Genomic DNA, 14,881 nt, shown 5'->3' with positions numbered 1-14,881 from the left:
AATTAATATTCTCCTCCGCTACATTCATCTAGTAACTTCAGGGAGCCAACAAAAAGTTACTAGATTTGTAATCAGAAATTTTAAAAAAGAATTCTTCGATGAAAAACAATTTTGACAGCTGTTTAAATTCCACGCCCCCTTCCAGCCTTAATTTAAAAAGTGTAAACATACGAGTATTTGTAATCAGAATTGAGCTGAATCCATTTAGGGTATGAAAATATAAATTCTGAATAAGTGAAATAGCTAAAAAAAAAAAATTAGAAAAATGTTCATCGAGAGAGAGGATTTTCTTGCTATCACATTAGACTACATGAAAAATATATGCTTGCCTGAACACTTGTTCAGGATATTTAAGGCCTACTACTATCCCCAGCTTACCGTCGCAGCTTTCTCTGTGCACAACATTAAAACTAGTGAAATGTTCTTTTGTTTTACCATGAGGAACAGGCCAAGAAAAGTCTTAATGAGGTACATATGTAATTTTCTCCTGCACACTACTTCAATAACTGTGTCCCATCCAGTATACTAAGATCTGTGGTTGTTTTGCGACAGTTGTCCGGGACAAAATAAGAACAACACACTAATCAAATTCTTAATGGCAATAAGTGCTCAGAAACATTTCTTCAACATCATACTTTTCTCCATCAGAGGTCTGTGCTCTTGTGATTAACAAATAGTTCAAAATAATGTTTTTCAGTAATTGCAATAAGATTATTTTATGATTTTGGTATAAATACATTTAGTTAAACATGTTTATGTGTCAGTAACATAATATTTATGACGCAGGATTGAAGATAATTTGCAGAACAACTTAAGTCCTGAAGATAATTTTTTACGACCTGAAGAAGAGTACAAAAGTGTGAGTTTATATAATAAAACTATTTCTCTTACATATAAAAAATTATATTGTAACAATATGTGGTTCAGCGAGGCCAAAAGCAGTTTTCTTTATTTTTTTCAAAACTACTTATAGGGACTTAAGTCGTTTTGCAAATTCGCCTTTCAATTAAGATATTGAGATACAATTTTCATAAAACCATACATTTTTTGCGCGAAAAAAAAATTTGTCAAAATTCGACTATTTTCAATAGCGTATCTCCTTAATATGAAGTTGCATGTAGTTTCTTATAAACAAAGGAGCCAGAATTTGAAATTATTAATCTTCTGTTACATATATACAGCTGGTATAATAAGAGAAGCTAAAATTGTGGTTTTAATTGGAAATACGAGAAATGTCTATAGAACAGCTCTCAAGACCAACACCCCGCTCCCCTTTCCACCCCTCTATGCGACATAACATGAAAGAAACAAGAACATCGTTATCTAAAATTTATTATAAAGTTCCAGTGTCTCTGTCTGTACAACGGATAACGACACGCTATTCCATTTTTATTATGTAACGTGAAGCGTGAAATATAAGATCCCGGCGCTTTTGTTTTCCACTCATATTTATCAACACTTGCTTCTTTCGTATCAGAGGTACGTTTCTCTTTTCTAAACCTCGCAAATAAATTAGTGCAATCCCACTTTCCCTTCTGGTAAAAATTTGTCTTCTCTTCTTCCCTCCTCCCTCTCTCGAAACATAAACAAATGCATTCAAATCGGTCATTTTGTTTCGAATAAAGAAGTGGACACCCACACTGAAATGAAAGATGTGTTTTGATTGGCTTAAAACAGGCCCACTCCCGATATGCATGCGTAGGGAGTTAAAATCCCCAAGAAATCAATATTGTTTCCCCTCTTTCAAACGTACTTCAGGAGTAAAACTTCCGAGCAAAGACGCTAGGTGGCTCCATGTGTACCAATGGCCGACGTTTCTGAACCGGCGTCGGTTGATAATAATAACGTATATATTCGGTTCTATTGTTAATAACAATTGCCGTTGTTTCTTTATTTTTGTAAAGTTTTCAACACTGCTTCCTTAAGGAGACTTCTATTACTACTTCATGAGGACCAAATCATTGGTTTGTATTATTTTCCTATAATATTTTCCTATAGTAGAGAAAATAGAATCATATTATGGATTGTAGGTTATATTAGTTTATTTTTAATATAGCCTACTGCGTTAGTAATTTTAACAAATTTGAATTTACTGCTTTTTTTTTGTTTAAGATAAAATCTCCATTGTTGATAATATATTTGTAGGCCTATATCTCAGAAAAAGCGCGAAATATGTGTCACAATTTAATAAGTGAAAGTATATAAGAAAGTATCTTACGTAACAGTTATCTAAAACATAATAATGGAGTTCATTTATTTCTAAAGAAGGTATGAAAATATTACAGTGCCAGAATTAAAATAAAAAATATGGCACAAATGTTACACACAATTAATATGGACCTAATATGAGAATAATATTTCATAGTGAACAGATCCTGTTGTTAACCTTTTTTTTTTTTACATTTAGTAATAGGCCTATGCAATTATTTCTGAGGCAGGCATAATAATTCATTTTTGTTCTCTCTAAAAGTTTGGGTCTATGAGAGCATATATAAAGCTAAAGACAACGTAAATGAAAATGCAACATAATTGTTTTCATAAGTATTTTTTCATGAATGATTAATACTTGTAGCTTTTTACAAAGTTGTTATACGTATAGGCCTCTATATATATATATATATATATATATATATATATATACGTAACAATTCAGTTTCTTGTGTCAAAATATGGGAATATGAACATAGGCCTATCAAAAACATAACCAGAAAAAATGTATAGATTTTAGTTAGAATTTCGTTAACAACATGTTTACCTCACGTTTCACAAAGTTCTTGATTACATATGAATTAATACTTATGATGTAAAAAATATAGTTCTTTCTCTCTGAAATGTTGTGTAAATATTAGGCCTAAGCTATGAAAATATTCGTTCATTGTTTCCGGGTCTTTTCATATGAAAATAGTAACTATATAAATATATTGCAAATATCACTGAAAATATTATCTCAAGAATATATAATATATATTAATACATAAATATATTTATATAGAATATATTCGTCGTTTGTTTACGATTGTATAGATACATAATTTGTAATATATCTTATAATGTAAAAATATTTGTTTAAAATTACGAAAATATATTAATATGAAATTCGGAACTACATGAAGAGCATTCCACAAATATTAGAAACAATTTTATTGTGGATTTAAAGATATCATTTGTTTATGAGTTAGTTATATAATTACAACATAGGCCTACGTAACTAGTTGCTTATATTTAGAAAGTATGGAAATATGAATACACAAAAATCGTAAATAGGAAAAATAAGACGTAAATTTTACTCGTTAAAATATTACGTATATTCGACATTTTTTAACGAAATAGTTTAAAGTATAGTCTATTAATTAATAGATTCTTATGATGTAATTATAAAATATGAAAACACAAGTATGAATAGATAAATAAAATTGTAACTACAAAATGTATGACAAAAATATTACTCAAAATTGAGGTATAGGATTTTGTTAACAATATTAATATTCACCATTTGTTTACGAAGTTGTTGCCATGTCAACCACACATCACAAATAAACAAAAACACAATTAATAGCGATAATTTTACGAATACACTTGCACCATTATGCTGTTGGAAATACACTTGAAACAATACTGAGTCCCCCACACGCCACCACGGATTTTCAAGTTGTTGCTTAAGGTCACCCGGACGCATATATATAAAATAAGAAAAGAAATGCAACAACATCAGACTCATAGGTTAAAGCTTATATGCAGAAAAACAAGTCAAGGAACGGTAATATTTCGTGAATAAAGCATGAGGTTTCTTAAAAGAAATTCTATTGAAGTGTATGTAAGCTATAAAAAATAAAACCTGTTTTGGGGCATCTTAAATAGGTATAGATTTGTCGTGGTGACTTGATTATGCACGTAGCAATAAAACTCCGCCCACTAGGACCTGCTTTTGACCACGGGACTGCCCACAGAAGACTCTGTAATATTCTCAGACAGGTATGGGTCTATATGACGTCACACACTTTTAACATCCTCCCCACTTCCTAAATTTTAAACCAAATTTCACAACTAAATAACAGGAAGGGATGTCAGCCTACCAAACAATTCCCTCTCCCCCTCTTCCTTTCAACCCCAACTGGTCCGGCTTCTGAACTCCTTCTCTTAGTAATGTCCGCTATTTATTTTTGTGATTCATATGTTGATCTAGGTCAGTTTGTTTTGGAGATGAATATTCTACTGCGGTCACTGGGACAGGTTCTTGTAGGATACGATATTTCTACCATTTCAACAAAGAGAACCTGTAGGCCTAGCAATAATCAAAAACAAATTGCCTATTAAAATATTTAGTTATATAACGACACTTTTCAACTGAGGAAAATATAATTTCTTTCATATAATTAGGCCTAACTTTTCTATTGTTAGAATATCTAGAAGTGAAGTTACTTCATTTAATTATTTCTTTAATCAATCTACGCCTGATTGTTTCAGAGACTTCAAAGGTTAATATATAGGCGATACAGTGTTCTCCTCACCACTATTAAATATCTAGTTTAATCGTTCATTAACATGCTTTCACCAATTACATCTGACATTCAAATATCAAAACACCAAAAAAATTATATCATTTTAAAACATTTCTGCCTGCTGAGAATATTTGATGTAGTCCTACATAGGTCTACGGTTCCATAAGTTATAGGCCTACTGTATGTTTCTTAACTACAAAAGAATCGGAATTTTATTCCATTGACCTATTACATACTTATGGCTTTTAACCCTTTCTAACCCAAATTAAATTTACAAGCAATCCATGTTGAAACAAATAGCTGTATTAGGACCAATTCAGTGACCAAGTTACGGGAGTGGCAACATTTGAAACAAAACTATATTGATGAAAATGTATTGAAATAGAAGTTATCCAGCAAAATTTACCTTCATATGTAACACACAAGTATATAAATGCTATAAAGTTAATTATTGCCATATGGTATCTATAGGTAAGAAAGGGTTAAGGAACCCGGAGTTTCATTGCCGCTCTCACATTAGCCCGCAATCAGTCCCTATCCTGAGCAAGATTAATCCAGTCCCTAGCATCATATCCCACCTCCCTCAAAATCCATGTAAGTATTATCCCCCCATCTACGTCTCGGCCTTCCCAAAGGTCTTTTTCCCTCCGACCTTCCAACTAACACTCTATATGCATTTCTGGATTCGCCCACACGTGCTACATGCCCTACCCATCTCAAACGTCTGGATTTAATGTTCCTAATTATGTCAGGTGAAGAATACAATACATGCAGGTCTGCGTTGTGTAACTTTCTCCATTCTCGTGTAACTTCATCCCACTCAGCCCCAAATATTTTCCTAAGCACTTTTCTCTCAAACACCCTTAACCTCTGTTTCTTTCTCAAAGTGAGAAACCACAACCATACAGAACAACCGGTAATATAACTGTTTCATAAATTCTAACGTTCAGCTTTTTTGAGAGCAGACTAGATGACAAAAGCTTCTCAACCGAATAATAACAGGCATTTCCCGTATTTATTCTGCGTTTAATTTCCTCCCGGGTGTCATTTGTATTTATTACTCTTGCTCAAAGATATTTGAATTTTTCCACCTCTTCGAAGGATAACTCTCCAATTTTTGTATTTCCATTTCGTACGATGTTCTGGTCACAAGACATAGGCCTAATCATATGGGTTATTTTGTCTTTTCGGGATTTACTTCCAAAGCTATCTTTTTACTTGCTTCAAATAAAATTCCCGTGTTTTCCCTAATCGTTTGTGGATTTTCTCCAAACACATTCACGTCATCCTCATAGCAAAGTAGCTGATGTTCAATTCCAAGCCCTTTCTGTTATCCTGAGCTTTCTTAATTATATATTTTAGAGCAAAATTAAAAAATGAAGGTGACAGTGCATCTTCTTGCTTTAGCCCGCAGTGAATTGTAAAAGTATCAGACAGAAAACTCAATATAGACTATACAGCTATTCTAATATCTTGTTATACTGAATAAGTAAAATTACACATGTTTCTTTCATGTAATTACTTCTGTCAGTGAAATAACACAATGCCAACAAAATCATTTTGACTGCAGAGAATATTTTATGTACATTTATTTACATGTAGAGTTGTAAACCTTCTGTACATTTTTCAATAAAATTATCAATGTAAGTTATTGGAATTGTATTCTATTTATTTATTTTATGGAGTATGCTAATATCTTGGAGTGTATAGGGAAAGTTAGGCCTACATATACGTTTATGATTATTTTTAGAACTTTTTAAAATATAGAGTTCAATCATTCCGTAAGGTGCTTTCACCTAATTAGGCCTACTCCCGCCATTGAAATTACAGAATAACAACAAATTAATTTTATTTAACGACACTTTTAACCAGTAATGATATATTTAATCTGAATGCGATTGCACGTAATGCATGCCTACCGTATGTTCTGCAGCTATAAAATATAGGACTAATGGCAAATGTTCCAAATACCTCGAACATTAGAATAAAAATACAGGGTGATTCACGAGGATTTACCTTCACTTACGGAGCTTATTTCCGAAGACATTTTCAGCAAAAACTGTCATATAAACATTTGTCCTAATCTCAATATTTTCGAAGTTACATTAATTTGAAGTTGTTAGTAAAATACCTTTTTTCTTTAGTTTTAAGGGTAAAAAATATTACAAATAGAGAATGAATTATTCAGAAGTGTCATTTCTTTAATTGGCTAGTGTTCTGAAGCTAAAAATGTGTTGTTAATTGTTTTGCACATATTTTATTTTTTAATTTATAACTAAACATAACATCATTCCTACGCACTCTTCAAAAAAAATTGTTACAAATCATACGACTTTAAGAACTTGATTCTTTGCAATTTCATTATGCATCCTAATGTATAGTCATAAAGGATTTACAAGATGTCGTGATTTGTAACAATTTCTGGCGTAAGGAAATGCAATTTTGTAGTTAAGGGGAGTTGGTCATTATCGCATGCAAAATAATGGTAAAAATAGCCTATCTTCTAGCAGTCATAAATAATATAATAGTCTATTATTTATCAGTGGTTTTTCATTTTTGTTAGCTATGTATGTATACATATTAAGCTTTAAAATGAAAAATAATGGTGACGCTAGAGTAAATCTGTGTCCTTAAATTAATTTTTTTAATTAAGCACAATTTTTTTTTTATAAATTCACTACATGGTATACCAAGTGTTCTGTTTTTTTATAAATTATAAGCCCTATGCCAATAATATTACAGATATTTTAATAATTTTAGTAGGGTATGTTTTAGTATCTGTTAGCAGTAAGTGGCCAAAATTTTAATTCAATGTGTGCTATGATAAGTGAATAGAGTGTACCTAATCACAGGTATGTAGTGAATTTATATAAAACATATGTTTAAATTCAAAAATTAATTTAAGGGTAAGATTTACACTAGACTAACCATTCTTTTTTCATTTTAAAGTTTAATGTGTATACATATATCACTAAAAAATGAAATAGCTGTGATAAATAGTATTACATTTTTGACTGCTTGAAGATAGGCTATTTTTACCATTACTTTGCATGCGATAACGTCCAATTCCCCTTAAAAATCGAAAAAAAAAATCTGTACGAAGTAACTATGGAATTCACAACTCAGTTTTACCTTCAGAATACTAGCTATTTAAAGAAATGATACTCCTGAATAGTTCATTCTTTATCTGTAATATTCGTTTATCCTTAAAACTCAAGAATAATGGTATTTTACAATCAAATTCAAATTAGTGTAGCTCTGAAAGTATTGAGATTAGAACAAATGTTTATATGACACTTTTTGCTCAGAATGTCTTCGGAAATAAGCTCCATAAGGGACGGTAAATCCTCGTGAATCACCCTGTATAAGTATTACAAGAATGTATCCAACAACGGATTAATTGAGGCGGTCAGAAGCAAAGGGGTGTAAGTACACTTACGTTATTTTCCATGAAATGTGATTAAAATTACTAAGCATTCGTAAATTTCGTAAAGTTTTAATTTTAAATGTCAATGTACGATGTGGTTAAAAGATATATCCCTTTACGACTGAAATTTTAAATGCTTTAGTTTACCCTGGATGCACTTAAAACATTTTTTTCAGAAATGTCACTTACACCCCTTTGCTTTCCACCTCCTCAATTTAAGTTGATAATACGGAATATCTCATAAGCGAAACGTTTTAGAAAAAAAAAAGTTTTAAATTAAAGTAATTGATTTCAAGGTGGGAAAGCAAATTGCATTGCATGTGTTGTATTTGGAGGAAGTTTTGAAGGTCAATCTATTTTTTTTAATGGAAACATAAATTTTTTACTTTGTATGCTCATTATTTTTACAAAAATAAACAATCTTTGTATAAATCATTTTTCAATTTAGCGTGTAGTTTCAGAGCTATGAAAAGTAAATACTGACATAAAATCATACATTTTATAAGCACTTAAATTTTTATTACCAAAACAAACAAAAAAAAAAGAATTTGATATTTAATTATATTTCGTTTTTATAAATTTCCAAAATAATGCCCTTTCGCCTCAGTGCATTTTCCAATTCTTTGAAGAAATTACTGATGTGCACGTAAAATTACTTGTCTTTCAATATTCAAACAAAAATTTCGTATGGGCTCCTGCGCATTTTCCGATGTCTTTGGTGCATCGATGAAATTCTCTCTATAATAATCTGATTGAATGTTAGCTTTCTTGTTTTTATAATGAAATTTTAAATGATTATGACCAGGGCCGGGTAAACAGTCGCGAAAAATCGTGTAATAGAGTCCTAAAAGCAAAATATAAACACATTCGCGAATTATTACTATTGCGTTGTTTCATAGTGAATTTCATATTTGTTCTGAGTTTTTTTTTTTTAGGATTTATTTCACTTCAATATTTTGTTATATATCCAAGTAGGCTACATTACATGGTATACCAAGTGTTCTGATTAGGCCTACATTAGTGAACTCAAAATACGGAAAATTCAATATTTCACTAATAATTTCAAAGTGTTAATTTGAGGGCTGTATGTTTTTTTTTTTTTCTAACGAATGTGTGTTAAATAGGCTACAGTCACAATCCAACAAATATTGTCTATTGGCCATACCGCATCTTTACCAGAATCCAACGAACATTTAATGTTAATTATTTGGAAAGTAATATTCAAACTGAGTCAATACTCCAATTCCAAAATAATTATATTTTCCAAAATTTCCATTAACCTCTGCCAAGACTACAAACCAATTTCCAACAATCTCCGCTGACACCAATATTCAAAAACACAAAAGATAAAATTAATCTCCATAAATACCTGCCCCTGATTATGACAATGTATGGATTACAGTTAGCAATTTTTACTTTTCAAATATCTCTGAAACTATTATATAAATTGACAAAGTATGAGACTTTATAGCAGGAATATTTTTATGAGTCCTTTGGTTGATAAGAAATCTGATTATAGTTGATTTTTAATTAAAAGTCTTTCTTATACATAATTATTGATAAATTTCTCTATTTCATATGTGTTACGATAGGCCTGTAATATAGTAATATACGTTACAAGAGCGGTATGTTGACGTTTTCATGGTCGAGGAAAAGATTGAAAAAGCGAAACGTAGTTGAGCTTTTTTAATTTCCGAGAACATGAAAACAAACATACCGCTCGTGTATCGTACATTATTTTGTGCGAAGATCGTTTATTACATACCTGAAAGACGAATTTCTAATTAGTTACAATGAAATCTCCATGTTGGTTTCTGTTTAATGACGCCAACTTCGAAACACTTAATATCTTTCTTCAACATTGTTGCTATAAAATGTTTTCTGTGTTTACTATACTCCAGCAGGCCGTGATATACATCTGTCTTCCCCCCCCCCAGTCTATAAATGCGAACTTAAAACAAACGGTAAGGTTATGTAATGATTTATTTTTCATTTTAATATTTTAACAATATTATTTATATAACATATTGCAGTAATAACATCGGCATCTGGAATCTTGTAGATTTTTCACGGCTTCCTTAATGTTACTTGTATCAGGAAAGCAATAAGTTTCGTGGAGTAGTAGACTTTACTTAATTTTTGCAAATATTTAAAAACAATAATTAACATTGCAATTTAGGTGAAATTGCAGTGGTAAGTTTCCAATTTATAATTATTACTATGTTAAACGTCTCTAAAAATAATATGTTAAAAGCCTAAAGCAGTAAAATGAATGTCGCGCTTAAGCGGTAAGAAGAGGGAAATTGTTATGTGTGTTACGTTGGGAGTACTGAATGTGGTATTTCACACTTACCGCGTATTGGTTCTGTGCGGAAAACAAGCAAATACGTACGATCTCGCAAAAAATTTATTTTGCTATGGTTTACGTGAGATAATTACGAAAATTAATTTAGAATGAGTTACATTAAAAAACTGACAGGTGCATTACTGTTTTCTTTGGAATTGCTATGGTTACGTGAAATCTTTACGAATGTTGATACAGAACAAGATAGATATGCCACTCTAGCGCACAAACTAACAGACCAGAAACACAGGAAGGACATTAACGAAGTGACTGGAGAACATCAGAAGTTACTACGACTGAAGGGAAAAGGGAATTAAAAAAATACAAGAGCAGAGAACGTCCAGAAAATTAAAAAGCTAAATCCCTTGAAAAAACATGTCACTAATCTTTTTCTAGTCCAACTTCACATTCACTGCGCTTCAACTCTTTCACTTGTTTCCTCCTCCCCTTCCCTTCTCTCACTTATTTACAAATTTTACATTCGCTTTCCTTATGCCATTTGGTTTCCGTTGTCACTTTTTGGTTAGATAAATGACATGACAGAAATATTTTTAACGTTCTTACATTTTTTAACAGACAGAAACATTTACAGCTGTAGCCAAGATTGCTGTTAAAAGATTCTTGGGTGGCAGTAAAAAAGCTGTAAGTGGAAGAAACTGGGTATTACTTTTTAAGTTGGGGAGGAAGGGGGTTAACTACCCTGTCCAGCTGTACCGCGTAATGTACAACAAATTGGTAGGAATTATGTGAAGGGTCTGCAACGAGTCGAGGGGGTGAAGTGACATTTATTTCTGGATTTGTTTCACAAAACGACACATGTTTCTTCTCCCTTAATTGCAGACAACATTTCTGGCCCCGATGCCGAAATAAATTTTCATTGCCGCCAACATACTACCACCCTAACGAAATTCAATACCGATCCAAGTACAGTGTTTTGGTTCTTCGTTTTATAAAGAGCTTGTTTAACGACTTTTCAACGTAAAATTGCTTATTTAGACTTACGTTTTCTTAAATCAGTAAGGGGAGGGACAGCAAACGGTTATCACTTAATGCTTTCTTGGAGTCTAATATTCGATCCTCGAGACCGGTCATGTCGTTTTTAGTAGGTTATTTTACGACGCTGTATCAACATCTCAGGTTATTTAGCGACTGAATGAGATGAAAGTGATAATGCCGATGAAATGAGTCTGGGGTCCAACACCGAAAGTTACCCAGCATTTTCTCAAATTGGGTTGAGGGAAAACTTCGGAAAAAACCTCAACCAGGTAACTTGCCCCAACCGGGATTCGAACCCGGGCCACCCGGTTTCGCGGCCAGACGCACTAACCGTTATTCCACAGGTGTGATCCGGTCATATCGTTTAAAATAATATGTTCTCCAATTTTTTTTTAGAAATTACTTCATAATAAGATGAATTATGAACCATAATGAGAATTTTACAAGAAAATAAGTATTAATTTAGGCCTAGTCATGTAAGAAAGTCTTACAACAAAAAGAATGTAATGATGAATACGATTGGAGTACGTTAATAAAGTTGAAGGAAATGTGTATAAATATATAGGCCTATATTACATATATGTATACATTTTCTATATATTTATATATGGGTATAACAGGTACTTACAGTACATTTAACAATTATTTTATAACAGAAATATTTGACATAAAATTGCATATACAACGAAATATCTCCAGACAGTGATATGCCTATCAATGAAACTCACAGTGTTAATAACGACACTGTTGACACGCGGTGGCGTCGCAGTTAAGGCGCTGTACTGCAAACCGAAAGGTCGCGGGTTCGATTTCCGATATCATGAATTTTCGCCGTTGATCTAGTCCTTTCGACCTCACCACGGTCCTATAATTTCCTTAGCCTCTAACATAAACTAATATCAGGGTGTTTACTTGCTGACTGATATCCCTACTGCTACTCAGTTCCGATTGTCTATTGGTTTAGAAATGTGTAAGTGATATGTACTGTACACCTTTCGCTAGCATGAATTTAGTAAAATTCAAAATTTAATTTCTACATGATACTGAATTAAATTTGTGTTGTAATTTGCATAGTCATTAGACAACACTTCTAGATTAATAAATAATTTTTAAAATAAAAAAAAATTATTGTTAAGGCCAATTATAACCTATTTTTATTCCGAAGCAAAGTGTGCAAAAACGCAAATCTGTCTGGACAAAATTAATAACTTTTCTGTATTCCAACGGATTGTTATGAAACTTTTTACAGACCTTATAGATAGCATACCGTCGTTGTTCCTGCAATAACGTCTATGTGACATATTTATCGATTTTCAGATTTTTGCTCTATTAAATACCTTAAATAGTGATACAGCAAATAATAAAATCTCCTATATGTAATTATATTTCTTTGTTTCAAAAATGTAATAATTGACAGTTTCCTGTGTACGGCTGCCATAAGATGAATAAATGTGTTTTTTCTTCCTACTGAACAATTTTATATTTTGCACATAGGAGTTATTGCAGGAACAACGACGATATATTTATATATATATATATATATTTTTTTTTTTTCTGTACAAACTCTGACTACGTTTTGTGTAAGAGGAACTACTCGTTTATAACGGGTGGTTTTAAGCTAAAACAATTTCTCTCTAATCTAAAAGGTTTTTATGAAACATTGTACGGAAGTTATACGTAAAGTATATATTTTTGTGTACAAACTATATTTACGGTTTCATAAGAGGAAGTACCTTTAATGGATAGTTCCTCTTATTGAACCGTAAATATAATTTGTGCACAAAAAATATATGCTACCTGTGACTTCCGTACAATGCTTCATAAAAATTTGTTAGTTAGGAGAGAAGTTATTAATTCTGTCTAAATGCACCCGCTATAAAGGGGTAGTTTTTCTTGTGCAAACGTAATCAGATTTTGTACACAAGACATATGTGTCACCTGTAAGGCATGTATGAAGTTTCATAACAATTCGTTAGAATGCAGAGAAGTTAATTTTGTCCAGCTAGTGATTTGCTTTCTGATTCAATGTGCGTTTGTGTCCAATGTACTTTTTAACCCGATGTTCGATGTCATGTGAATAATTTTGCAGGCCTAAAACATTCACACAGTTATTAAAAACTTCCTTATTCCATTATCCTTTACTTCTGTTACGCCAAACATGGAACAGTTACCCTATTCCCCACCACTGAAAAAAAAAATTAATTACTGATAAATACGCAAGAAGGTGGAAACTTTAAAACAAGTGTTCAACACTCTAAATGATGCTGTATTAAATGGTAAAAGAATTGTTGTAATCGGACGTGATCGGCTATACCAAAACAGACATTTTTTTTAGTTGGTTATTTAACGATGCTATATCAACTACTAGGTTATTTAACGTCGATGAGATTGGTGACAGCGAGATGGTATTTGGCGAGTTGAAACCAAGGATTCGCCACAGATTACCTGGCATTCACCTTACGTTTGGGGAAAACCTCGGAAAAAACCTAACCAGGTAATCAGCCCAAGTGGGGATCGAACCCGCCCTCGAGCGCAACTTCAGACCGGGCAGACAGCGCCTTAACCGACTGAGCCACGCCGGTGGCTAAAACAGACATTATATTTGAAGAACTTTGAAATAATATTTTTTTTTTCAATTGTAATATTTAAACCCTACTGTAAGAACACAAACATATACTTTACAAACTTTCCCAAAACACGCTATGAAATGTTTCATATAAACAATATTTATCACGAAAAGGAAGCAAAAACGAGGAAAATTTCATTTCAATTTTTTGTTTGAAATATCTCAAAGAATAATCTCCTGAAATTAATACATTACTTACTGTTCACGCTGTATACGCGTTATTATTTGTATTTTGTTTGCAAGAAAACCGTCAATTTTATTGAAAAACTTGAAAGGGATAAATAATTCCATATCAGTTATTCTAATGACTATTACACTTTTACTACGTTATACTACTTTTGGCCAATAAAACGGTACGAAAGGACATTTTTCAACCAATCATTAATTTTATTGCGTCCCTAGCATTTGTTTAATTTTATCGCTTCCCTAGCATTTGTTTGTTTTTATCACTACCCTAGCATTTGTTTCTTTGTTTGCCAACATTTCAAACTGCACTGGTATGGACGTCAAAGAAAAAAAAAAACATAAAATTACAAACCACTCCAGTCAATGCACAGCAGTTTCAAATATGACTCGTATTGGCATTCAAGAACAAGAATTAATAAAGATCACTTGTCATAGCTATGCATCTTCCCTGAAACCCTATTTACAAATAAATGAAGAGCACCATTCGGAAATCCTGAATAAGTTGAGGAATACACCATGTACATCAACGAGTTCCACTTATTTTACGCACACGTCCAATATAACATCAACTGAACCACCAACCACTAAAACATTCAAATTTGAAAACTGTACTTTCAATAATTGTTCCTTTTAAAATTATTCATGTTTATTTTTTATTTCATCATCCTTAATTAAAACTTTTCTTGTTTATTTCATCATCCTTAATTAAAACTTTTCTAACACTTGTTTATATTATTTAGGTTATGTTATAGCTTCTACTGTATGATATTATGGATAGTCACGTATCAGAGATTATTTAATAC

General features: G+C 31.9%; 1 protein-coding gene across 3 annotated transcripts in view; it reads right to left on the bottom strand.

Annotated features, from left to right (window-relative positions):
- Positions 1-3,755, bottom strand: part of LOC138714796 (uncharacterized) — a 1,282,494-nt gene extending 1,278,739 nt beyond the window's left edge. For 2 of the 3 annotated variants that reach the window (XM_069846936.1, XM_069846933.1), the window contains exon 1: positions 3,491-3,755. Coding sequence is in view for 1 of the 3 variants with exons in the window: in XM_069846933.1 (XP_069703034.1) it covers positions 3,491-3,718 (228 nt within the window). In the remaining 2 variants the exon portion in view is untranslated. The remainder of the gene's footprint in view (positions 1-3,490) is intronic. The other variant, XM_069846935.1, reaches the window with a different exon arrangement.
- Between the last annotated feature and the right edge of the window lie 11,126 nt (positions 3,756-14,881).

This window comes from Periplaneta americana, chromosome 15 (assembly GCF_040183065.1).
Source record: "Periplaneta americana isolate PAMFEO1 chromosome 15, P.americana_PAMFEO1_priV1, whole genome shotgun sequence".
Taxonomy (NCBI): Eukaryota; Metazoa; Arthropoda; class Insecta; order Blattodea; family Blattidae; genus Periplaneta; species Periplaneta americana.
Note: the sequence above shows the minus strand (reverse complement) of the source record. Positions and strands in the feature narration are given on the sequence as shown.